The following is a 23,574-nucleotide window of genomic DNA, read 5'->3' as shown; positions in this document are numbered from 1 at the left end:
TCAGTCAGTTTTCAAGCGGTCGCTCAATCGATATGTTTCCTTCGGGGCGATGGCTTGTTCCGATCTTTTGGCTCATTTCGAACTGGATCTGTTGGATACGCGGTTCGCGTATCCTCGTCATCGCCCCCTTTGATACCTACTCGCAATGTATGCTGGTGACACCCTATATACAGGCTCTACAAGATCGGGGTCACCAGCTGACGGTAATACACGCATACAAGCACTGCATGCCACAGATCGAAAACGTGACCTTCATTCGAATATGGAATAATAATAACACTTATGCAGGTAAGGAACTAAGTCTAAATTGCCCTTTCAATCATTATCTTAGATTAGCTAATTCGTACTTTTACCGTACTCATACGCAAGATAATGAATTCCATTCTGTCGCAATTTGAAAATATCGAATTGCAGTCTTAACTATGTACAAAGATAATAACTTCGAAGCTGGCATTTGCTTTAAATGATTTTATTTTTTATATTTACCGCAGAGTTCGAGGAATCCATGGTAATCGCCTCAGCTAGCAATAAGTGGGAAGAAATAAGTACCATTTCAAAGGTCATGGCTAATGTCACACTCAATGTACTCACTAACGTGGAAGTTCGAGCATTGATGCACGCGGGAATCACATTTGACGTGGTCGTCCTGGAAGCAGGATATAGTGACGTGCTTTACGGCATGGCCGCCCATTTTAATGCCACCCTGATCGGAATTTGCACCTGCGTGGCAGATTGGAATATAAACAATCTGGTGGGTTACACAACATCCACTTTAACAGAGCCAATAGTGCCATTTGGTGTGAAATCTATGAAAAACATTTGGGATCGCATTTACAATTGGTTCTACACTTCCGAAGAGTGGCTGCTGATGAACTTGGTATTTCTACCGACACAGCGACTTGTCCACGATCACTTCTTCGGTCATCTGGAGAAGAGCTTCCTGGAGATCCGGCAAGACTTCGCATTAATGCTGCTAAATCAACACTTTAGCCTATTTCGGTCCAGGCCAAATGTGCCGGGAATGGTTGAAGTGGCTGGTCTACACATCCCCAAAGAGGATCCACAGCTGCCCAGCGATCTGCAAGTGTTCATCGATGAGGCAGAACATGGAGTAATCTTGTTTTCGCTGGGTCTGGAACAGCATATCAAAGATTTGCCAATGAAAACTCAGGTAATTCTGGTGGAAACCTTTAAATCGATTCCACAGCGTGTGATTTGGAAGTTCGATGGTGAATCCACGGTGCCTCTTGATAGTAGCATCTACCACTCCAGTCTTTTGCCACAGCAAGCGATTTTGGCCCATCCAAACGTAAAGCTTTTTATAACTCATTGCGGAATCATGAGCGTTATTGAAGCTGCCTACTATGCGACGCCAGTTTTGGGCCTGCCATCGTTCTACGACCAATTCATCAATTTGGAAGTCATGAAAGAGGAGGAAGCAGCGCTGGAGTTGAACATTAATAGCTTGACAGTACAGGAGTTGAAGGATACTGTGGAGAGCCTTATAAACCAGCCGAAATACAGAGAGAATGCCTTGGCTATTTCCCAAAGGTTTAGGGATCAGCTCATGCATCCCATGGATACGGCCATTTATTGGACGGAGTACATTATACGCTACAAGGGTGCGAATCACATGAAAGTATCTCGCTCGCAGTTGAAGTTGTTCGAATACTATTTCTTGGACAATTTCATAATGGTCGGAATGCGGCTATTCTTGGTAGTGGCTATAGTTTTTGTAGTCCTTTCTAAAAGCAGAAGATGGCTTAATCATTTGTCTACAAAGAGCTTTTTACCTTATGCTGGTATTCAGAATAATAAGAAGGCAATATCTTAGGATTTAATTAGGAGTTCTATTTAGATAAATACGACTTTTAAATAGAAACGTAGTTATTAAAATCACGAGAGATTATTTATGTACCTAAAAATGTTACTGTAAATATAATAAAATTTAAAAGATAATTATATAATATTTATATAATTATATAAAAAGGAATAAATAAAAAAAGTGCTTAGCTGGGCAGTGGAAATAAATATTTTGAACGGATTGTAATTATTTTATGTCTGTTGTTCAGGTTGATTACAGCAGGGACAGTGAATGATAAGCGAAATGGTAGCTTTATCTAATCTTAATAGCCCCTTTTTATTCGAGTGGTTCTAAGTTTTTTTTAGACTTATTTTATGGAACGTTTTGGTGCACGTCTGTGCCGTTCTGTATAATTACACAGACATTTATATGATTGATTCCAATTTTTCAATACTAAATTATTAAATATACATAAGCTTTGCTTTTTTTTTGAAATAATATAAATATAAAAATATATATTAGGTAAAGAAAAAGTAAATACAATATATGAGCTAAAGCCAAAAACTAAATTTACAAAAATATTCTATTAATTAGGGAATGTGTATATCTCTACACGAAATAAATGCTTTTCAGGCTCTCAGAGAAAACAAAAAATAGTTTAATAACAGATTCGAGAACTCATATACAACTGGAGAGTTTGAGAGCCAAAAGTTGATAAAGCGAGAACTAAAGAGAACCAGATTGAATGAAAGAGTGTCATTTGTTTTTCCTCTCACCTTCGTAACATCTGAATATTGTGAGTAAACAATCAACAAAGTTGTTTGAGTCAAGCCGGTGACGCTAAAAATATATATATACAAACATAAGTGTGCACTATTTGGAAACAACAAAAAGAGCGAACTGCGAATTTGTTTTGGTATCAATTTATAGGCCACTGCCTCGCTTCGTTGAACTTGCTTTGTGTAGAATGAGCAAATTCCGGGCTATTCTTCTAATCGTCATTACCCGATAATTTTTGTATAGAAAACTTCTTATTTTAGATTAGTTGTCGGTCGTCAGCGAATCGCTGTGGTTGCCTTGCAAATGGGTAGAATATGTTCTGGAACTGCTCTTGGCCTTCTGCTAATTGGCCTGTTGTTGCTGTTCAGCGCGAATGCCGATGAGGGGGTTCAAAGTTCGCGTATATTGGCCGTGTTTCCCTTTCCCGGCCGATCGCAGTACATTTTCGCCGAGCAGTTTCTGAAGGAACTGGCCCATCGGGGTCACAATGTCACCGTGATCAATACCTTTGGCAGCGATGAAACCGAGCCCAATTTTCGGGTGATTGGTGCCAAAAAAATTCACGAAATTATGGCGGGTAAGAAAAGTAGGTTTTATTTCAATAAATTCATTAAAATTTGCATATATTACAGCATTTGGAAATGCCGATTACAATCAGGCGGCGAGTCAATGGAAAGTATTGACCATGACAACGGAGTTTCTCAATCTTCTGACCACAAGCGTCCTGGATGAGCCGGCTGTTAAGAACTTGCTGCACAGCGGCGAGAAATTCGATCTGGTTATTATGGAAACGGTGCAAACCGAAGCACTCTTTGGTTTGAGCCAGCATTTCGGAGCAGAGACCATAGGTATCTCATCATACGGCACAGACACGCACATCGATGAGTTAATGGGCAATCTATCGCCATTATCCTACAATCCCATGCTGCTCTCATCGCGAACGGAGCGAATGGATATTAAGGATCGTCTGCGGAATGTGTTAGAAGCCTGTGTAATGTGGCTGCACAAGAGAGTTGTCCACCTGCCGACTCAGCGGGATCTGTATGTGAAATACTTTCCCACGGCCAGGAAGTCATTGGATGAAGTTTTGGACAGCTTTTCGCTAATGCTGCTGGGTCAGCACTTTTCCCTGAGCTATCCACGCCCCTATTTGCCCAATATGATCGAGGTGGGCGGACTGCATTTGCAACAGCAGCGAAAGGTGCAGCCCTTGGCAAAGGAATTGTCGGAATTTGTAGAGCAATCAGAAAAGGGAGTAATCTACTTCTCCATGGGATCCAACATCAAAAGCAAAGACTTGCCGCCAGCCACACGAAAAGTGCTAATGGAAACCTTCGCTAGTTTGCCGCAAAGAGTGCTGTGGAAATTCGAGGATGATCAATTGCCCGAAAAACCGAGTAATGTGTTCATCAGCAAATGGTTCCCCCAACCCGATATTCTCGCTCATCCGAATGTCAAGCTATTCATCACCCACGGCGGTCTATTAAGCACCATCGAGAGCATTTACTTTGGCAAACCCGTACTGGGACTGCCCATTTTCTACGATCAGCACTTGAATGTTCAGAGGGCCAAACAGGCGGGCTATGGTCTCAGTGCGGATATATGGAGTGCCAATGCCACCGAACTCACTTCTCTGATTCAAGAACTGCTGAGTAATGCCAGTTATGCAGCAGCAGCTCAGACTAAGTCCAAATTATTCCGCGATCAGAAGGAACCCGCTTTGGAGCGCGCCATTTGGTGGACCGAGTACGTGTTGCGGCACAAGGGCGCCAAACACTTGAGGTGCGCCTCGCGGGATTTGGATTTCATTCAGTTCCACGGACTGGACACCTGGGGACTGCTCATTGCAGTCACTTTTGCATCCATACTGATCGTCGTAGTTGCGCTGAAATGCTTACAAAGGGGTCTCACTTATATGATCGCAAATCGTCGTGCGGGACCGAGTAAATTGAAGACCCAGTAACCAATTAAAGTTGATAAACTATTTCAGTTTATGCCGCCACCGAGTTTTTAAACGGTTCATGTTAAACCGTTGTTACAAGCACCTGTGAACATAATAATACTACTAAGGATAGTTGTATTTCTAAATTAAACGTCTAAAAATAAGTAAACATATTAAATTCTTTGTGTTGCCTATTAACTATCTAAAAGACATAGTGAAAAAAATGGTTTTTAAGGGTAACAACTTATTAACATTCATTCAAAAACAACTACTGTCAAAACGTGAAATGCTATCATTATAATCATGTTGAGCACGCATGAACTTTGGCCTCTACTTAATCGTAGTTCAAAGCTCTATTATAAGCTGCACACTCAAAAAGGTATGTAATGCACTGTAAAAAAAAAAAAAATTTTATGTTAAAGTAATCACTTTCTTTTTTTAAATGCAGTTTTCTGAGTTTTTAAACTAAAAACAGAAACTGGCACCCTTTATTTCTTTGACTGTAGAGCGATGTGTTTGTTTACGGGATTAAAGGGGATAGGATAGGGAAATAAATGGTGATAGGGTGCGACGGTGAGATGTGGATCGCCTACGAAATTCTCGTAATCTCATCTGTCCAGAATTGCTATTGCATGTCAGTGGCTCAGAGTGTTATCTAATAGCCTAGAACTATGTTGTGATGCGTTTGCCCATTCAGTTTACAAAGTAAGATTGCGCAGTGCACACGATCTTCGAGATGATCGCTCTGCGGATAAGTTTTCTGTTACTAACTCTGCCAGCCTATCTGCAGGCTGCCAGGATACTGGCCATATTTCCATTTCCGGGGCCATCGCAGTATATAAATGTGGTACCCTATCTAAAGGAACTGGCTGGTCGGGGACACCAGGTGACCTCGGTTAATGCGTTTCCGCAAAAAAAGCCAGTGGCTAACTTTAGAGATGTTTTTATCTCGAAGGTTTTTGACAATTATAATGGTAAGACGATAAAAGCAAATATATTAAACATTTTAAACTGCGTAAATGTTAAAAAAACTTCTAGAATTGGTAAACGACCTGAACAAACCCATGAATTTATGGCAGGAGAACAACTTCATTAATAAATTCTTTCTGGACGTTACGCGCTGTGTTCTTACCAACAAGGAGGTTGCGGAAACCCTTTTGCCACCTGGAAAGGATCACTTCGATCTCATCATTGTGGAGGCTTTACGCTCGGACGCCTACTACGGATTTGCGGCCCACTTCAATGCCCCTATAATTGGCATCTCCACCTTTGGCACTGATTGGAATATTGATGAGCTAGTGGGCAATGTATCGCCTCTATCGTATACTCCGCTGGTAACGGCGGGTCTCACGGATCGAATGAATTTCGCGGAGCGTGTGTCCAACTTTGTGGATACTACGATTGCCTGGCTTAACTACAAATTGATTCATATGCCAGAGCAGGAAAAGATGTATGCGAAATATTTTCCTGAGGCCTCGAAAAGGGTTCAACTCACCGATTTGAATAGAAACTTCTCCCTCGTATTGCTGAATCAGCACTTTTCGTTGAGTTTTCCGCGTCCGTACGTTCCGAACATGATTGAGGTTGGAGGTCTGCACATTTCACACAAGCCAGCTCCTCTGCCCAAGGAATTGGAGGAGTTTATTCAGGGTTCCGGAGAGCAGGGTGTGATCTACTTTTCGCTGGGCTCTAATGTTCTGAGTAAGGATCTACCGGAAGAAAGGAGAGATCTTATCCTGAAAACCTTCGCCAGTTTGCCACAGCGTGTGCTCTGGAAATTCGAGGACGACAAGTTGCCTGGCAAGCCGGCCAATGTATTCATCAGCAAATGGTTTCCTCAGCCAGATATCCTGGCCCATCCGAAGGTCAAGCTCTTTATCACCCACGGCGGATTGCTGAGCACCATCGAGAGCATTCATCATGGCAAACCCGTCTTGGGTCTGCCCTTCTTCTACGACCAATTCCTGAACGTAAGGCGGGCCACCCAGGCAGGCTTTGGATTGGGACTCGATCACAAGACAATGACACAGCAGGAACTTAAAAGGACCATCGAGCGATTGCTCAAGGAGCCGCAATTTGGACAGATTGCCAGACAGATGTCGGAGCGATATCGGGATCAGCCAATGAGTCCACTGGACACCGCCATTTGGTGGACGGAATACGTTCTGCGGCACAAAGGAGCCCATCACATGAGAGTGGCTGGCCAGGACTTGGGTTTCTTCGCCTACCACAGCTTGGATGTCATTGGAGTCCTTCTGGGCGGAGCTCTGCTGATTGTTTCGATCATTGTGGGAGTCCTTTGGAAAGCAGCCAAGTTTTTAGGTTTGGGAAACTCCAAGAAAAAGCAAAAAACCAAGTAAAACAAGAGTTTTTCGAAGCAAAGAATTCGTGATATTTGTAAATGGAACTTTAAAATTACAGCAATTAAATCTAAATAAAGGAAATAAAAGAACCTAAGTAAGATAATGAAAAGTCTAGCTAATCTCTGCCATTTTAAATGGAGCAGATTAGCAAGATACTCGTATGATTAAATTGCTCGATAATCTCGCAAGTTTTTCTGTTGCAAAGACTAAGTGAATCCAGAGGGAGTTTCAAAACCAAGTAAAGCACGTGTTTATTTTAAACTAACTTTTAAACGAACTTTACATTTAAAAGGTCTAGCCTTGGGTATAAATTATATTTGACTTATTTGTAGAGGCCAGAAAGTTATGGAGCAGATAAGCGAGTATGTTGCTTTATATAAGAGTTAGTATCTCTTGGTAATAATTTGTGAAATCTTTGTCTGGAGCTGATAAAACATATCAGCCAGACGGAGTATGTTGTGCTAACTTTACAATTCAGTCTTCTGGCTGAACTAAAGGCAAAAGATACCTATGAGTATGTTGCTTCTGAGATCGAAAGTTTTGGTGGTGGTCCTTCTGCCTGTATTACTGGATGGAGCCCGTATCCTCGGCTTGTTTCCCATACCCAGCCACTCGCACTACTATCACGCCTTACCTTATCTTAAGAAATTGGCATCTTTGGGCCATGAAATAACTTCTGTAAGCCCATTTCCATTGAAAGAACCTGTGAGTAATATACACGATATCCCCGTTCCGGAATTGTTTGACAACATAGAGGGTAAGTAATACTTAAGTGCTACTAAAATATCCATATTCAAAAATATATCTTAAATACCCTTTAAGAAATTGTTGGCAATTTAACCAACCGAAAGGGCACATGGAATGAATACGAATATATCAACAAGTATACCCTGACTCTTGTAAAGAAAGTGCTAGAAAATGACGGAGTGCGTCGCGAGATTTTGCAGCCAGGAAATGTTCAGTTTGATCTGATTATTGTGGACCTTTGGCGGCTGGATGCTCTTTATGGTTTTGCGGCCCATTTCGATGCCCCAATAATTGGAATTGCTTCCTTTGGAACTGATTGGAAGATTGACGAACTAGTGGGCAACGTTTCACCATTGTCATACCTGCAGTCTCCCTCTTTTAACTGGTTTGATCTTGATTCTTATGGAGGACGTGTGGCACACTTTGTTGATCAGTCCCTAGCTTGGATTAACTGGCACTGGCGGCACGAGGAAAAGCACGAGGCACTCTACAGGGAGTACTTTCCAAGAATTGCCGATAAACGTCCTCTGTCCGAGATAACACGAAATTTCGCCGTGATTTTGGTTAACCAACACTTTACGCTGGCTCCACCACGTCCATATGCTCCGAATGTTATTGAAGTCGGGGGAATGCATATTAATCAAGAGCCTAAAGCTTTACCGCAGGACTTGGAGGACTTTATCCAAGGAGCTGGTGAGCATGGAGTAATTTACTTTTCGCTTGGCACCAATGTTAGAAGTAAAAATCTGGCCGAGGATCGCAGACGAATATTGATTGACACGTTTGGCAGTCTGCCACAGCGCATCTTGTGGAAATTCGAAGCTGATGAGCTGTCGGATATACCCTCAAATGTTCTAATTAGCTCATGGTTTCCGCAGCAGGATATTCTGGCTCATCCAAAGGTAAAGCTGTTTATCACTCACGGAGGCTTACAGAGCACAGTCGAATGTATTCACCATGGTAAACCGATGCTGGGATTGCCCTTCTTCTACGATCAGTTCAGAAATATGGAACACATCAAAGCACTGGGCATTGGTTTAGTTCTAAACTATAAGGATATGACAAGCGATGAGTTTAAGGACAGCATTCTTCGGTTACTGACAGAGAAAAGTTTTGATGTCACGGCAAGAACAACATCAGGCAGATATCTGGATCAACCCATGAATCCTTTGGATACGGCGATCTGGTGGACTCACTACGTCCTACGTCACAAGGGAGCCCCATATATGCGGGTTGCGGGCAGGGATTTGGACTTTATTACTTATCACAGTTTGGATGTCTTGGGTACTTTTCTCCTTGGCTTTTTGGTAACCTTGGGCATTGTTGTCTTCTGTGTAATTAAACTGTTAAATACTATCCTAAATAGTAAAAAAACAAATAGGTCATCTAAGCAGAAAATAAATTAATTTAGAAATAAATAAAAAAATGTTGCCCCTTAAGGAATACATATCTGTGTACACTCAAAGAATGATGGATTTATAACATATAGATTGGGGAGATGAAAGCATGTTGACCTAATGTCGTAATAAATAATACTTCCGTATACTCTTATCGGTTTAATCTTATCAATTTATACGTTAACATGGCTCGTGGCTTTTAGTCTTCGGTGAGATCTTGAGGAAAGCACCGTTCCGGCTTGAAAATGCTTGCGTCGGGTTTGTGTTCCCTGCTAATTTTACAACTGCCTGGTTTCTTGTACGGAGCTCGCATTTTGGCTTTGTTTCCGGTACCCTCCCACTCGCATTACCATCATGCCCTTCCATATCTCAAAAACTTGGCCTCATTGGGGCACGAAATAACTTCAGTAAGTCCGTATCCATCTGAAGAGCCAGTGAACAATATATACGATATTAAAATCCCGGAGGTTTTTAATAGTTATGACGGTAAGTAAGGAAATCGGAATGATGGATAAAAGCTTTTCGTTTCATTAAAAGCAATAATAAAAACAATCCCATTATTTTTGGATTTCGTTTATATTTTTATCAGAACTATTGAAAGCAATGACAACCCCCAAAAGCACGTGGAAGTCCATCGACGTAACCAATGAATTTGTGTACAATATTACTAAAGCTGTATTTAACAACGACGGAGTGCGGCGAGAGATACTCAGGCCGGGAAAGGCTCAGTTTGACCTTATTATTGTGGACATGTGGAAGTACGATGCTTTTTATGGCCTTGCCGCCTATTTTGAGGCCCCAATTATTGGATTAGCTCCCTGTGGAACCGACTGGAAAGTCGACGAAATGGTGGCTAATCCATCGCCGATTTCCTACCTTCAGTCCCCCTCATCTTACTTTTACGAACTGGACACTTTTACGGGTCGACTGGCACACTTTGTGGAACGATCTATTTCTTGGTTAAATTGGCATTTGCGTTATGAGAAAAAGCATGAGGCTCTATACAAGAAGTATTTTCCGAATATAGCTGAAAGAAAGCCACTATCTGAAGTTAGCCAAAACATTGCTTTAGTTCTTGTAAATCAACATTTTACCTTGGGGCCACCGCGTCCATATGTTCCGAATGTAATCGAAGTCGGTGGAATGCATATTGATCAAGAACCAAAGGACTTGCCCCAGGAATTGGAGGACTTCATCCAAGGTGCTGGTGAACATGGAGTAATTTACTTTTCTCTGGGGACCAATGTTAGGATTAAAAATATGGTAGAGGACAGGAAAAGAATATTGTTAGAAGTGTTTGCCAGCCTGCCACAGCGCATTTTGTGGAAGTTCGAGGATGAAGAACTGTCAGATGTACCCTCGAATGTCCTAACTCGAAAATGGTTACCGCAACAGGACATCCTGGCCCACTCGAAAGTTAAACTTTTTATAACCCACGGAGGTATGCAGAGCACCATTGAAAGCATTCACTATGGCAAACCCATGCTGGGATTGCCCTTCTTTTACGACCAGTTTGGAAACGTGGAACACATTGAGAAACAGGGATTAGGCCTGACTTTGAGCTACCAGGATATGACAAGCGAGGAACTGAGGGACACCATTCTCCAGTTGCTAACAGAGAAGAGTTTCGAGACCACGGCAAGGACAGCAGCTGCTCGGTATCGAGATCAACCTATGAAGCCTCTGGAGACGGCAGTCTGGTGGACGCACTACGTCCTACGTCACAAGGGAGCACCTCACATGCGGGTGGCCGGAAGGAAATTGAACTTCTTTACCTACCACAGTCTAGATGTCCTGGGCACTGTCATTCTTGCAATTATGGTTATCCTTCTTATTCTGGTTATAATTGTTCTTAGTGTTTGCAAGATTTTATGGAATATCTTACCACGTGCAGTTGTTAAAAGAAAACGAAAGCAGAAAGTTCGTTAGCTACTTAGTAAGACCTAAAATATATGTTTGCACAATAAATATCGTTAGTGCATTGTTTTTATTGTTAAGGGGGCATTTTTCGAATTGGTACGAAACGTTATCAGTTTAAAGCTACTACCCCCGCTATAATGGCACACGTATAACCAACCACCTATGGCCAAATGAAACCCAGTGAGACGCCGCGATTCCCAGTTTGCTTTCACCGCAGATAGAGCACCAAAATGATGATGGGGTATTATGTATGATGCGCGTATTTATATTATAACGATGCTTTTCTGGTCGCACGCAAAGCTGCTCGATTGGCGTCCAGTGAATTATGGAATACGCATTCAAATATTTGCATGTGTGTGGGCTGGGCGTGAGCGCCGGTTTGAGCGCATTTATTAACCGCTGCCAATCAGTTGCATACGCTGCGTATGCGTAATATTAAATTGCACGGAGTCACTTCCGTTGGATTGGTTTGGTTCATTTGGGTTTGGGCTGGTGCTTTTGACCGTATTTGGCCGCATTGCCAAATGCGTAATCAAAAATTCATGAGCTATATAAATGTGGTGTGGCTGGAATTGCCATTAGCTCTGTGTGTTTTGTGTTGGCATGCAAATGTGGATAATTTCATGCGATTTAGGGCTGCATTTGCCGACCCCCATTGCTCCGGCTCTTAACCCTGCTGACCCTTCAAATGTCCCCCGTGGTCGGTCAGCGGAGACGGGGCTGTTTAATGATGTCCTGTTTTGTGGTTCGACGCGTTTTTAATGAGATGTTGATTATCGTCAACGGAAACTGCTGAATTGATTATTTGACAAAAACCTAGCCGAAAATCGCACGCTTAATTGCAGCCAAAAAAAAAAAGGCTCACAATTTGGTTTTTCAGTTCTTGAACCGAGCTATTATTTACGCAATGTCAGCAATTCCAATTTGCAGTCTCGGAAATGTTTCCAAATATCAGCTCACTTCTTGACTGCATCTAATCGGTAACTTGTCCAAGCAAATCGGTCGGTTCACTGGGTTTTCTCTTCACAGTTCGCTTTTTGTCTAGTGTTTTTACAACAATTTGTGCTGGCGACAAGTCGAGAAAATCCGAACTGCTGCTGCAAATTGCTGAAAATATACTCAATGCTCGTTCACCTGGCGATAGTTATGCGTTCAACTATTTTGTCATTTTTGTTTGTTAATTTGTGTGAATTGTGTCCCGAAGAGATGAGTATGTCACCTGCATTTCGTTTCGTTTTAGCTTCCAAGATTGAAAATTGAAGTGTCAGCTTTAATCAGAAATTATGTGGAATATTGAGGAAGAGGTTTACATATTTTTTGATGGAATATTTAGTTTGTAAATTAGATGCTTAGTGAAAGCTTGAAAGTGGAAATAGTTCCTCCCAGATTTGAAACCGATTCAAAAAGAAACCGCCAGTTTTTGCTGTGAGGTTATTGCCAATTTCTAGATAACCTTTATCTTGCGAATTGTACAGCGGCCAGTTCAAATCTTTAAGATATTCATCGTTTTTGTTGTGAGGATCACTAAGGAAAGCAGATTATTAGAATAAGCTAAAACTGAAAAGTATTAAACTTACCCCTTTTGAGCAAACTCAGTCCACATACGTGTCAATCGCTCAATCATAAAATTTTCCGGATCCTCTCGCTTCAACAAAGGACTCAAAAGGCCCACATGGAATAAATATATAAGCTCGTCATGGTGAACGGGACCTATTAAAATAATAATAAATATAAATTTGTGTATTTACTCAAATTATAGCTGCTTACCTATGGTTTGCTGGTTATCGGGATTTTTCAAGAAGGTATATCTGCCCTTGTAACGAAACAGATATGTGTAAATGGGTGTGTGGGGGGACATCAGCTGAAGAAACCGATGGAAGGACACGCCAATCAGGGCATCGCTTAAGAGTTCACCCATACCCTTCAGGGACTTCGGATACTCCAGCTGGTTCAAACTTTCTGGCATGTATTTCTCCCTCAAAACTCGACTGGCTGCTCGCGATTGGGTTGAGTTTGGTTCCAAGAGCAAAGCAATTGGAGCATATTGTTCCCAATCCGTATTGTAGCGGCTAACAATGCTTTCATTTCGCAGATCAACTGTAAGGAATAAATAGAATGGTTTGTTTCATTTTCCTTGAGCCGCTTTAAAAGTCATACTTACAGAAAGCTCCCGAAAGGAACTCAAACTCCGTAATGCCGGTGATGAGGGGTACCTTGTAGAAGTCGCCACGTCGTGCTGTCTTGAAGGGACTCTCGATGAGGTAGCGTTCCTGCCCGAAGTCCTCCTCCACAACGATTCTCCAGTTGAGCACGGGATTCCAGCCGAACTCAAACATGCCATTATAGGTGCTCACATAATCCAAGTAGGGCTTTTGCCTCATACACTCCACCATTTCCGCGATGGATTCCTGTGGGCACTTCAATAGTCCAGCCTGACGTTTGGCCAATCGAAGATCATTGTCCTTGAACGGTATCGGTCCATATGGAGCAGCACTCATGCAGATGCCTCGATGGAAGAGACCCCGCGACATGGGCGATAGCATGTGCAGAGCTACGCTAATGCTACCGGCACTGTAACCCAAAAGGGTTACACTACCGGGATCACCGCCAAATCGATGGATGTGCCGCTGGATCCAGCGCAAGGCCAGGACCTGGTCCTTGAGACCGGCATTGCCAGGTGCTTCCTTACTTCCGGTGGCCAGGAATCCCAAACTGCCCAGCCGGTAATTTAGCGACACCAAGACGCAATCGCGATCCATGAAGTGCTCGGGTCCGGCCAAATATTTACTCTGTCCGGAGAAGACATAGAAGCCTCCGGGATGCAGGAACACGATCACAGGTCGCCGGCCCTTCAAATCTTTTGTATACACATTAAGTCTCAGACAGTCCTCAGATACATCGGTCATATTATCCCACGGTTGCGGGCACATCGGTCCATCCTCACTGGCATCGAAGGTTGTCGGGGACCAGGGCTTCACTGGCTGCGGATTCACGAATCGCAAATCCCCCAGAGGTGGCTCTGCATACCGAATGCCTCGGAAGGCGTGAAAGGTTACACCCAATCTGGAGGTCAGATTGGCTCCTCGCACCCGTCCCAGTTCGGTGTCCACTTCGATGGAGAGAACCGATGAACTGGCCAGCAGAACCAGCAGATCCACTACGAATAACTTCAGCATTTTGCTGTTTACCCTCAACTGAGTTGTAAAAGTTTCCGTTGTCGTTTTTATACTAAATCTTGTGGCTGAAATTGCTTTTGGGGCTTTACCCAGATGTGATTGCAAACCGATGTGATGTGCGTTCAGATTCATACCTATACGACACGATGGTGTGCAGCTGAATAGGGGCTCCAGGTAAGAACAAAGGAATGCGTGAAACAGCTGCATAAAAGTTTGCTTGTTTCGCATTTTAAGAAGTTTAAGCTTTAAAGCTCTGTAAATATAAATACGTTTATTATAAATGCAGTTCACTACCGATCAATAAATATTTGTGATATAACTCATTATATCTTATAAAAAAGATAGATTAGCTTCCAATTAAAATGAATATTTTTTAATGGCTTACAAATACGTGCCCCAGAGTGCACTGCACTAAATTCGTTGTCAATCTCAGAAAAATTCCCCGATAAGTCTATAAAACCAATCAGTCTATAATATATCACCAGCCTACTTTGCTAATAATATTCAAATGCATTCTGAGCGAATTATGTTCACTCTAATATATATGGCTTCGGATTACTTTACTTGGAGCTCAAATTGTTCTTAGGACGCTTTGCGGGTTTTGCTGTGGCCCAAAATGTTGGTAGAGAAACAATAGCTCCTTGGATGCACTACTAACTCGGATCGGCATTAAAGCCGCCAACATTTCCGCGGAAAACGGTGATTTTCCAGCAGCATGGCCATGGCCCAAAACAGTTTCAATAAGTTGGGCTACAACTTTTACACGCCTTTTGCTTGGAAAAAGGATGAGAAGAGGAAGATGCACGGCAAAGAAAATAAAAGCATTTAGCCGGGGGCGTTGGGTGGGAGTGGCAGGGGCTGGGCAATGGGAGTGGGCGTGGCACTCAGCTCGTTGCTGTTAAAAATTTGAACGCGCTGATGGGCATTTTTACAACTGAAGCGTTAACTATGTGCAACTTGCAGCAGGAGGGGAAAACTGGGGTCCATGAAAATGGGAACCAACAAAGAAAAGTTTTCGCCACTGAACCGAAAACATAAATACCCTTTGATAAAACAATAATGAGTTGGTAAAGAAAAGTTCAGTGCCTTATAATTAATTTCTCTATCTATATTAGTTACTAAAGATCGAGAATATTTTTAAGCATTTACATTTATAAAAGAGAAAGTTTCAGAAAAGTTTGCGGATTAAAATGTATTTTCAATATGCATAAAATTTCAAGACTTTTAGATAAATTAAAAATTTTATTATGGTTGCAAGCCGTGAGAGTATACAACTATAAATGAAATGTAAGTAACAGAAAATAAAATAGGATACCGAGCAAAATAGGAAAGCAGCGTGGCATTTTTTCGATAGAAACTCACAATATTTCCCATTTTAGTTTACAAGCTTCGAGCCGCAGGCTGAAACCAACCGCACAAGCCACCCCCCTCTGGAAAATCAAATGAAAATTTCACGAGCTTTTCCAACAACACTGAATCGTAGCAAATTCGAAGACAGTTTATGTAAAAATCCGTACATACCAAATATATTTTGGCTGATTTTATTAAAAACAATTACAAAAAGAATATGAAAATAAAATTGCACTGTTTTCATTTTTGAGTTGGCTTGAAAATATGAAGGAGTTTTCATGAAACTCTATACCTATTTCATTCATTTACTACACTAAACAATTATTTCTCTATTATTGCCAGTTAAAAGATAATTTGTCTGTAAGCACCCTAATTTAAACTGGTCATGGATACTAATATTATTTATCACTTGTGCTTAATTTCGCTTGGCTTTCGGCTTTGGCTTGGGACTCTCCTTTTTCACGAACAATTCCTGCAGGAATCGCCACACCAAACGGATGAGCAGCAAAATACAATACAGCACGAATATAATGCCACCATATAGTATCAGCATGGCGTCCAGATTGTGGTATTGAATGAAGTTCAGATCCTGACCGGCACTCCTCAAGTACTTGGCACCCTTGTGCCGGGACACATGCTCCACCCAGTACACGGCTCGCTCCAGTGGAGTCTGCGGCTGGTCGCGGTATCTGTCGGACATGTCGCGTACCTTCTTGGTGGCTTCAGGATCGTTGATTAATTTCTGAACTGCTGCCAACAGTTTGGCAGCACTCAATTCCTCGTAATGAACAGTCACTCCGTAGCCATTCTGCTCGGCACGAGCCATGTTCAGGAACTGATCGCCAAATATGGGAATGCCCACAAAAGGTTTGCGGTGGTAAATGGACTCCGTGGTGCTTAGCAGACCGCCGTGCGTAATAAAGGCCAGCACATTGTCATGGGCAAGGATGTCGTCCTGCGGGAACCAGTCCGAGATGAACACATTGGCTGGCTTTCCGGGCAGATCAGTGTCCTCGAACTTCCACAGCACTCGCTGCTTCAGCTGGGCAAAGGTGTCGATCAGCGCCTGGCGTTTGTTCAGCGGCAGTGTTTTGCTCTTCAAATTGGAGCCCATCGAGAAGTAGATAACTCCATGCTCGGCACCCTCGATGAACTCCAGAACGTCCTTGGGCAGCGGCTGGCGCTTTCGGTTGATGTGCATGCCGCCCACCTCGATCATGTTGGGTGAGTAGGGTCGTGGAAAGCTGAGCGATACATGTTGATTGAGCAGAACCAGGGCCGTGTTCCTGCGCATTTCGTAAAAGTCCTGTTTGTTGTTGGGGAAGTACTTGCGGTACAGGACTTCCTGGCGCGGCAGATAGAAATAGTTGAGGAAAATGTACTCGTAGGTGAGGAAAGCCTGATTGCCCACTCGCTCTGCGAGGGACATACGGTCACTGAACTTGAGCAGTGCACTGGGCACATATGAGGGCGGTGAAGGTGATCCCACCTGAAATAAAAGGTAATAAACATAAATTATGGGAGCTCCATAACCTCTCAATCAAAATGTAACCCACCAGATCTGTGTTCCAGCTAATAGCTCCAAAGGTGCCCAGTCCTATAAGCGGAGCCTTGAAGTGCTCGGCGAATCCGAAGTGGGCTTCGTTGAGGAACACCTCGGATATCACGGCGTCAAAGGTCTGGTTGGATTTCATTAGTTCTATCACAGATTGTTCCTTCAGCAGCAGTTCGGTTATCTCAATACCCATCTCGTGAAAGTTGACGATCTGCTTGATTATGGGCTTCTTTGAGGATTCCAAAAGGTTGGCTATTCTACCTAAAATAATAAATAGCTTGTTAAAACGAGTTTCTCTTAAACAAAATAACCACGTCTTGTTATAAAAATAAATAATCAATAAGTTATTTTAAAATCCTTAAGTGTTTAGAAACCATGGACGTTATCAGCGGCAATTGTTGGCTAGGCTTATCGATTTAGATTCCCTAATTGTGCATTTTATTGTGCAACTTCTTAAGGAAAATGTGAAATGACTTTGAAAGTGGTTAAGCTAATAAGCTGAATTTATTTTGTTATGTAATTTTTATACAAACTAGAAATCAATTTTTGTCAACAAAAGGCTTGGGTGTTATTCTGAAATAAATATTTGAACGAACCCAAATGTAACCCAACCGGTTTACACCATAGGCCAAAATTTAAAATATGCTGCACATGAACAAAATGTAGATATTTATAAAGAAATTTTCTGAATGATTTCACTATTACAAAACAACACAAATAAATTATGGAACATTCATAATATTAATAATATGATTCGGCTGTGCTCTTGAATTTATAATGGAATTCATTGTTCAAACTATAGATTCCATTCAAAAATTATTAATTTCAGACTTACAGGCGCAATGTCTGTAGTCTTACTAAATATCACCTTAGATTGTGTAATGATGTTCTTACACTCGTTAGCTTAACTCACCCTGCATGGAAGTCAGAATGCTCTTGGCTTGCACATCTTTAATGTTCTTGATGGGTTTCTTCGGCTCAAAGGGGGAGATAACGGTCACCTGATGACCCGCAGCGGCTAATCCCTTGGCCAGGGCAGATCCCACATGGTAATGGGATCGGGCGGCGGTATGGAGCACCACCAGGTAGTTGTAGGCAGAAACGCAGCTCAGCAGGCCGAACAGCAGCAGGGTTAGAAAACCCGTTTGGCCAGCTGTTGGTTTCATCGTTAGTTACAGAAACTACGAATTCAAAACAATTAATTCGGCTTAATTGTGGCCAGTTGTGAAATGCGTTCTTAACAGCCAACGGATCGTGAAACTGATACTGATATATGTAGGGGTACCAACGCCTCGACGCCTCGCAGTAAACTGAGTTAACATGGGACTGCGATGAGGTAATTATAAGTGGTTGGGTTAGGTCCCAATCAAATTTGGAGAGTCTGCTCTAAGTCTCTATGTCTGTGATGTCCAGCACTTTTACTCTCACGCCCTCTCCTTCTCATTGTTACGGTGCAGAACACTCAATATTTTGTAGGCTATCCACGATCGAATGTCCATATCTCTACAAAGCGAAACGGTTCTCTCGTTCTGAAAACGATTTATTATCAGTTTTGGCTACGTTTCATTCTCAATTCTCCTTCGCTTTGTTTGCGTACCGGCTTTTTTGGTATTGTGTATAATTTTGTTTTTTTTTTTTCTTCGGTTCTCGTTCAACATTTGTTGTTGGTAATGAAAACTAAGCGGGAGTCTCAGAAAACATTGCCAACCAAATTTGAATCAAAATTCTCGTAAGCCATGAAAAATTTAAAAACTTTTTATATTTTATAAGAGGAAATAAATTTATGTAATTTGTTGTCACCTGAATGATACATTGTACTTTAAAAAAGATAACATTCTGTACATAACATTCTTCACATTACAATAAGAACTAGTTAACTTTCAGCTTTAAACTCTTGGATTTTAAGAACCTGCCTCTTATAGAACTTATCAAAAACCGAACCAACAGAAAGATGAAAATAACAGCCAATGCAATAACCGAAACGAACGCCGCCAGGACATCCAGATTGTGGTATTGAATAAAGTTCAGATCCTGACCGGCACTCCTCAGGTACTTGGCTCCTTTATGCCGCGTCACATGCTCCACCCAGTAAACAGCTCGCTCCAGTGGCGTCTCCCTTTGGTCCCGATATTGATTGGATATCACCTTGACCCTTTCCGTGTAGCCAGGATCACCAGTAATCCTGTCGATGGCAGATCGAAACAGCGAAGCCGTTAGTTGGGCATACTTCACGGTGATGCCATAGCCCATTTGCTCGGCTCTAGCCATATTCATGAACTGATCGCCGAAGAAGGGAATACCCACTACGGGTTTTCCATGGTAAATCGATTCCATTGTGCTCAAAAGTCCGCCGTGGGTTATAAAGGCAATCACTTTTTCATGTGCCAGGATATCGTCCTGCGGCAACCAGTTGGATATGAAAACATTCTCGGGTTTGTCAACAAAGGTTTCCTCCTCGTACTTCCAAATAACTCGGTACTTGAGACCCCTTAACGTCTCCACAATGGCCTTTCGCTTTTTCTTCGGTAAATCTGTGCTGTTCAGATTGGAGCCCAGTGAAAAGTAGATAACCCCATGCTCGGCTTCCTCGATGAATTTGCGAATATTCTTGGGCAGTGGCTTTGGAGCCTTTCGATTCACATGCATGCCGCCCACTTCGATCATGTTCGGAGAATAGGGCCGTGGATTGCTGATGGACACGTGATTGTTCAGGAGCACCAATGACGTATCCTTGCGCATTCTATAAAAGTCCTTCTTGTTGTTGGGGAAATACTTTCTGTACAGCGCTTCGTGTCGTGGCAGATTGATCAAATTCTCATAGATGAATTCGTATATCTGGAATCCCAAATTCTGAGCCCGTTCCCAGAAATTCATGCGATCACCAAACCGCAGTAGGTTGTGCGGCACATACGATGGTGGTGAGGGTGTGCCCACCAGATCAGAGGTCCAACCAGTGGCGCCCAAGCTGCTCAGGGCGATCAATGGTGCTCCAAAATGCTCTGCAAATCCGTAGTGAGCGTCGTTCATGAAGGTCTCGCAGATAACTCCATCGAAGGTTCGGTTTTGTTTTAATAACTCCTGTACACTCGGCTCCTTTAAAAGGGTTTCTGTTAAGTCCAAGCCCATTAAACTCATTCTTGGATATCGCAATATAACCGGCTTTTTGGCATTCTCCAGAATTCGCGCTTTGTAAACTATGGGAGAAAAGAATGATATCGTTTAGCAAGCAAAACAAAAATAGCTGATGAAATTATCTTCTCTTCTATAGTCTATTAAAAAGTTCTATAAAAGGAACTAATATACCTAAAATTAGTCGCAATAACGAATTTGTTGTTGACCCACTGGGATTTAGACAACATTCACGTGTACCTTATTGAATCAGATAACGCATATTTCAGACGATAAGCAATACGTGCCAAAAGGTTGTGGTTTTTTGATTAGCAATGATATGAAAGTACTCACCGCCCATTACGGTGATAATACTCGGCGTGTCCACATCGATGATGTTCTTGATGGGTTTCTTTAAGGGAAATGACGATATCAAAGTGACTTCATGACCGGCGGCAGCTAATCCTTTGGCCAATGCAAATACGACGGTGTAGTGCGACTTCGATGCAGTGGGGCTGATCATCAGGTAGGAATAGCCCCATGATTGGCCCAAAAGGGCTGATAGTATCAAAAGCAAAGAATTTGGGAGCCAACGCATTGCGACAGCGTCTTCGAATGTTGAAAGCAGACTGAAGCGGGTTTGCTTTTATTTCTGGCAGTTATAGTATTTGATACGATTTTTTGTAGTTGAGCTAAAGTTTCTCTCTTTAAACATTTGGTTTCTCTCTTTGATTAAATTCTCTCTTTGATTGTAAGCTTTTTTTTGAGTAAAACACTTTGAGTGAGTTCTCTTGAGAACTTAATGCTGACTGATCAGCGAATTTTAAACCCTTGACACTACACTACAAATGGCATATAGATTTAATAAAAATATGTATACTTAATTACAGCCAAGTGAAGTAAAGCAAGCACTTTAACTACAAAAATTAAATTAAATTTTATTTGATACGATTTTTTGTAGTTGAGCTAAAGTTTCTCTCTTTAAACATTTGGTTTCTCTCTTTGATTAAATTCTCTCTTTGATTGTAAGCTTTTTTTTGAGTAAAACACTTTGAGTGAGTTCTCTTGAGAACTTAATGCTGACTGATCAGCGAATTTTAAACCCTTGACACTACACTACAAATGGCATATAGATTTAATAAAAATATGTATACTTAATTACAGCCAAGTGAAGTAAAGCAAGCACTTTAACTACAAAAATTAAATGATATTATTAGACACAAAACAAGGCAAGCACTTAAAGTACACTCTTCATCCATTGTTTATGGCTGTAGGTCATTCAACAGTCGACTTGACGAACTCTCAATCGAAATAGTGTGTTTACAGTTCGGCTCCTGACAATCCCATGCTGGGCCCATGCTGGGCCTCACGCAAAGGTTGATTTCACAATGATTGTATGTATATATATACTCACTCAGATATCTATATAAATCCATGTTGAGCGCGGTATTTATTATCAGTGTGTTGCAGAAACGTGCTCAGTTCGGTTCAGTTTGGTTCTTGGCTTTTGGTTCGCCGGCTGATTTTCATCATCATGCGTATATTCACCTTGATCTTGGGGGTACTTTGTAGCTTGGGATACTCAAGTGGATACAACTATCTGATGGTTCTGAATTCCGCCGGTCGTTCCCACTTTAATGTGGGTCACGCCTTGGCCAAGGGATTGGTCAAAGCTGGCCATACCATCACCGTGGTATCCGTGTATCCTCTGAAGAAACCCATTCCAGGCTATACTGATGTAAATGTGCCAAATATATTCAATGTCATGGGGGGTAAGTAAAATTATAATAATATACTTATTTTAGTTTTACTATTTTAAAACCCTGTTTTTATTAGGAGACATTGCGGCCTTGTGGGCATCGATCCAAAAACCAGTGACTCAGAAACTCATCGACCACTATCAAATGGGATTCCGCATCACAAGAGGTCTTTTCGAGGACTCCAATTTCCAGGATTTTCTGAAGAGCAACCAAAGCTTCGATGCGATCATATGTGAGACCTTTTACAATGATGCTCATTATGGTTTGGCAGAGCATTTTTTTAATGTCCCACTCATTGGATTGAGCACTGGTGGCGGTGTGACATTTATCACTGATATGGTAAGTAAAGAAGCTATCCTTTTAGTTCTAAAAAACAAAAAATAACCTGCTAAATTGTATGAAGACTTTCCAATTTTACAAGCTTGACGAAATACATTCTGTTCGCCACTCATATTTCGCAATTTGTGAAATAATGTTCCTCTATTGCCATACACTTAGTGTATAAGACTATTTAAGAATTATGTGAAATACTAAATATATATTGTTCCTCTTCAGGTTGGTTCTCCCGCTCCAGCTTCGTTTGTGCCCCACATAATGCTGCCCTTCAACGATCACATGTCGCTGTACGAACGCCTTTTGAACGTGGCCTTCCTTGGCTATGAAAGGCTGCTGCTGGACTATTATTACTTACCCAGTCAGGAGAAGTTATACAAGGAGTTCTTTCCGGGAAACAAAAGGTGTTTCTATGAGATGCGCCGCAATGCCTCCTTGGTGCTCATCAATCAACATGTTTCACTAAGTTTTCCGCGACCGTACACACCAAACATGATTGAAGTGGGCGGCATGCATATCGACGGCAAGTTGAGTCCACTGCCCGAGAAGATTGAGAGATTCATCAATGAGTCAGAACATGGAGCCATCTACTTTTCCATGGGATCGAATCTCAAGAGCAAGGACTTACCGCCAGCAAAGGTGCAAGAGATCCTGAGTGCATTAGGTGGACTCAAACAGCGAGTTCTGTGGAAATTTGAGCTGGACAACCTGCCCAATAAGCCGGAGAATGTCTACATCTCCGACTGGTTTCCACAGACGGACATATTGGCCCATCCCAAGGTCCTGGCATTTGTGACCCACGGTGGGATGCTCAGCACCACGGAGTCCATTTATCATGGCAAGCCCGTTGTGGGATTGCCCATCTTCAGTGATCAGTTTTTTAACATGGCTCATGCCGTGCAAACTGGATATGGCATCATGCTGGACTTCAAGACGCTGAATGCCGCCGATTTCCAGAAGGCCATCGAGAGAATTACCAGTGAGCCCTCGTACACGAAAGTGGTGCAGGGCATGTCCTTGCGATATCGGGATCAACAGCAGACGCCACTGGAAAATGCGGTATATTGGGTGGAACATGTGACCCGCCATCAAGGAGCTGCCTATTTGCAGAGTGCGGCCCAAAGACTGAACTGGTGGCAGTATCACAATGTGGATGTGCTTCTGATCATTTTCGGGGTAGCATTCCTATTGGTAATTGTACTACCATTTACCATCTTTAAGCTACTCAAAAACAAATTATCTATAGGAGAGAGAACTAAAAGCACTAAGGTTAAACGCAACTAGAAATGTACCTATGCACTTTTGTAAAATAAAAAGTTAAAGCATGACAGTTCATTTA

At 42.1% G+C, this 23,574-nt stretch overlaps 9 protein-coding genes across 12 annotated transcripts; 6 read left to right on the top strand and 3 right to left on the bottom strand.

Annotated features, from left to right (window-relative positions):
• The first annotated feature begins 27 nt into the window (after window positions 1-27).
• On the top strand, window positions 28-1,913 carry LOC120453990 (UDP-glycosyltransferase UGT5). The gene is made up of 2 exons (XM_039638945.1): window positions 28-288; window positions 492-1,913. Exons 1-2 carry the CDS (start codon window positions 33-35, stop codon window positions 1,832-1,834), a joined length of 1,599 nt encoding a protein of 532 aa, XP_039494879.1. The 5' UTR covers window positions 28-32; the 3' UTR covers window positions 1,835-1,913.
• Window positions 1,914-2,488: 575 nt separating this feature from the next.
• Window positions 2,489-4,704, top strand: LOC120453613 (UDP-glucosyltransferase 2). Of its 3 annotated transcripts, none has more exons than XM_039638393.1 (3): window positions 2,489-2,600; window positions 2,845-3,161; window positions 3,217-4,704. In XM_039638393.1, the coding sequence occupies exons 2-3, from the start codon at window positions 2,888-2,890 to the stop codon at window positions 4,545-4,547; spliced, it is 1,605 nt and encodes a 534-aa protein (XP_039494327.1). In that variant the 5' UTR covers window positions 2,489-2,600; window positions 2,845-2,887; the 3' UTR covers window positions 4,548-4,704. The 3 variants fall into 3 exon arrangements, with proteins under 3 accessions (XP_039494327.1, XP_039494325.1, XP_039494326.1); XM_039638391.1 differs by having other exon boundaries at window positions 2,580-2,720; XM_039638392.1 differs by lacking the exon at window positions 2,489-2,600 and having other exon boundaries at window positions 2,621-3,161.
• A 516-nt stretch (window positions 4,705-5,220) lies between these two features.
• LOC120453380 (UDP-glucosyltransferase 2) lies at window positions 5,221-7,133 on the top strand. Its single transcript, XM_039638054.2, has 2 exons — window positions 5,221-5,500; window positions 5,565-7,133. Exons 1-2 carry the CDS (start codon window positions 5,263-5,265, stop codon window positions 6,884-6,886), a joined length of 1,560 nt encoding a protein of 519 aa, XP_039493988.1. The 5' UTR covers window positions 5,221-5,262; the 3' UTR covers window positions 6,887-7,133.
• A 101-nt stretch (window positions 7,134-7,234) lies between these two features.
• Window positions 7,235-9,042, top strand: LOC120454041 (UDP-glucosyltransferase 2). The gene is made up of 3 exons (XM_039639034.1): window positions 7,235-7,251; window positions 7,387-7,646; window positions 7,712-9,042. The coding sequence occupies exons 1-3, from the start codon at window positions 7,235-7,237 to the stop codon at window positions 9,040-9,042; spliced, it is 1,608 nt and encodes a 535-aa protein (XP_039494968.1).
• A 236-nt stretch (window positions 9,043-9,278) lies between these two features.
• On the top strand, window positions 9,279-10,962 carry LOC120452792 (UDP-glucosyltransferase 2). The gene is made up of 2 exons (XM_039637185.1): window positions 9,279-9,519; window positions 9,623-10,962. The coding sequence occupies exons 1-2, from the start codon at window positions 9,279-9,281 to the stop codon at window positions 10,960-10,962; spliced, it is 1,581 nt and encodes a 526-aa protein (XP_039493119.1).
• Window positions 10,963-12,202: 1,240 nt separating this feature from the next.
• LOC120453785 (juvenile hormone esterase) lies at window positions 12,203-14,139 on the bottom strand. The gene is made up of 4 exons (XM_039638635.1): window positions 13,115-14,139; window positions 12,721-13,050; window positions 12,531-12,663; window positions 12,203-12,477 (listed from the first exon to the last, which is right to left on the bottom strand). The coding sequence occupies exons 1-4, from the start codon at window positions 14,127-14,129 to the stop codon at window positions 12,303-12,305; spliced, it is 1,653 nt and encodes a 550-aa protein (XP_039494569.1). The 5' UTR covers window positions 14,130-14,139; the 3' UTR covers window positions 12,203-12,302.
• Window positions 14,140-15,728: 1,589 nt separating this feature from the next.
• Window positions 15,729-18,339, bottom strand: LOC120453019 (UDP-glycosyltransferase UGT5). 2 transcript variants are annotated; one of them, XM_039637537.1, is made up of 3 exons: window positions 17,948-18,339; window positions 17,036-17,295; window positions 15,729-16,968 (listed from the first exon to the last, which is right to left on the bottom strand). In XM_039637537.1, the coding sequence occupies exons 1-3, from the start codon at window positions 18,198-18,200 to the stop codon at window positions 15,895-15,897; spliced, it is 1,587 nt and encodes a 528-aa protein (XP_039493471.1). In that variant the 5' UTR covers window positions 18,201-18,339; the 3' UTR covers window positions 15,729-15,894. The 2 variants fall into 2 exon arrangements, with proteins under 2 accessions (XP_039493471.1, XP_039493472.1); XM_039637538.1 differs by lacking the exon at window positions 17,948-18,339 and adding an exon at window positions 17,409-17,556.
• A 454-nt stretch (window positions 18,340-18,793) lies between these two features.
• Window positions 18,794-20,760, bottom strand: LOC120453349 (UDP-glucosyltransferase 2). Its single transcript, XM_039638019.1, has 2 exons — window positions 20,497-20,760; window positions 18,794-20,228 (listed from the first exon to the last, which is right to left on the bottom strand). The coding sequence occupies exons 1-2, from the start codon at window positions 20,738-20,740 to the stop codon at window positions 18,904-18,906; spliced, it is 1,569 nt and encodes a 522-aa protein (XP_039493953.1). The 5' UTR covers window positions 20,741-20,760; the 3' UTR covers window positions 18,794-18,903.
• Window positions 20,761-21,602: 842 nt separating this feature from the next.
• Window positions 21,603-23,574, top strand: LOC120453988 (UDP-glycosyltransferase UGT5). The gene is made up of 3 exons (XM_039638943.1): window positions 21,603-21,914; window positions 21,979-22,241; window positions 22,458-23,574. The coding sequence occupies exons 1-3, from the start codon at window positions 21,677-21,679 to the stop codon at window positions 23,517-23,519; spliced, it is 1,563 nt and encodes a 520-aa protein (XP_039494877.1). The 5' UTR covers window positions 21,603-21,676; the 3' UTR covers window positions 23,520-23,574.

This window comes from Drosophila santomea, chromosome 3R (genome assembly GCF_016746245.2).
Source record: "Drosophila santomea strain STO CAGO 1482 chromosome 3R, Prin_Dsan_1.1, whole genome shotgun sequence".
Lineage (NCBI taxonomy): Eukaryota > Metazoa > Arthropoda > Insecta > Diptera > Drosophilidae > Drosophila > Drosophila santomea.
This window is presented reverse-complemented; position numbering and strand designations above follow the sequence as displayed.

Coding starts and splice junctions, on each gene's coding strand:
- LOC120452792 (XM_039637185.1), top strand. CDS start 9,279: ATGCTTGCGTCGGGTTTGTGTTCCCTGCTAATTTTACAACTGCCTGGT. Junction 9,520..9,622: donor GGTTTTTAATAGTTATGACG/GTAAGTAAGGAA, acceptor TATTTTTATCAG/AACTATTGAAAGCAATGACA.
- LOC120453613 (XM_039638393.1), top strand. CDS start 2,888: ATGGGTAGAATATGTTCTGGAACTGCTCTTGGCCTTCTGCTAATTGGC. Junction 3,162..3,216: donor AATTCACGAAATTATGGCGG/GTAAGAAAAGTA, acceptor CATATATTACAG/CATTTGGAAATGCCGATTAC.
- LOC120453349 (XM_039638019.1), bottom strand. CDS start 20,740: ATGCGTTGGCTCCCAAATTCTTTGCTTTTGATACTATCAGCCCTTTTG. Junction 20,229..20,496: donor TATTATCACCGTAATGGGCG/GTGAGTACTTTC, acceptor TTTCTCCCATAG/TTTACAAAGCGCGAATTCTG.
- LOC120453019 (XM_039637537.1), bottom strand. CDS start 18,200: ATGAAACCAACAGCTGGCCAAACGGGTTTTCTAACCCTGCTGCTGTTC. Junction 17,296..17,947: donor CATTCTGACTTCCATGCAGG/GTGAGTTAAGCT, acceptor TTATTATTTTAG/GTAGAATAGCCAACCTTTTG. Junction 16,969..17,035: donor TTAGCTGGAACACAGATCTG/GTGGGTTACATT, acceptor CTTTTATTTCAG/GTGGGATCACCTTCACCGCC.
- LOC120454041 (XM_039639034.1), top strand. Junction 7,647..7,711: donor ATTGTTTGACAACATAGAGG/GTAAGTAATACT, acceptor ATACCCTTTAAG/AAATTGTTGGCAATTTAACC.
- LOC120453988 (XM_039638943.1), top strand. CDS start 21,677: ATGCGTATATTCACCTTGATCTTGGGGGTACTTTGTAGCTTGGGATAC. Junction 21,915..21,978: donor TATATTCAATGTCATGGGGG/GTAAGTAAAATT, acceptor TGTTTTTATTAG/GAGACATTGCGGCCTTGTGG. Junction 22,242..22,457: donor TGACATTTATCACTGATATG/GTAAGTAAAGAA, acceptor GTTCCTCTTCAG/GTTGGTTCTCCCGCTCCAGC.
- LOC120453380 (XM_039638054.2), top strand. CDS start 5,263: ATGATCGCTCTGCGGATAAGTTTTCTGTTACTAACTCTGCCAGCCTAT. Junction 5,501..5,564: donor GGTTTTTGACAATTATAATG/GTAAGACGATAA, acceptor AAAAACTTCTAG/AATTGGTAAACGACCTGAAC.
- LOC120453785 (XM_039638635.1), bottom strand. CDS start 14,129: ATGCTGAAGTTATTCGTAGTGGATCTGCTGGTTCTGCTGGCCAGTTCA. Junction 13,051..13,114: donor GTTCCTTTCGGGAGCTTTCT/GTAAGTATGACT, acceptor TATTCCTTACAG/TTGATCTGCGAAATGAAAGC. Junction 12,664..12,720: donor CGATAACCAGCAAACCATAG/GTAAGCAGCTAT, acceptor TTATTTTAATAG/GTCCCGTTCACCATGACGAG.
- LOC120453990 (XM_039638945.1), top strand. CDS start 33: ATGTTTCCTTCGGGGCGATGGCTTGTTCCGATCTTTTGGCTCATTTCG. Junction 289..491: donor TAATAATAACACTTATGCAG/GTAAGGAACTAA, acceptor TATTTACCGCAG/AGTTCGAGGAATCCATGGTA.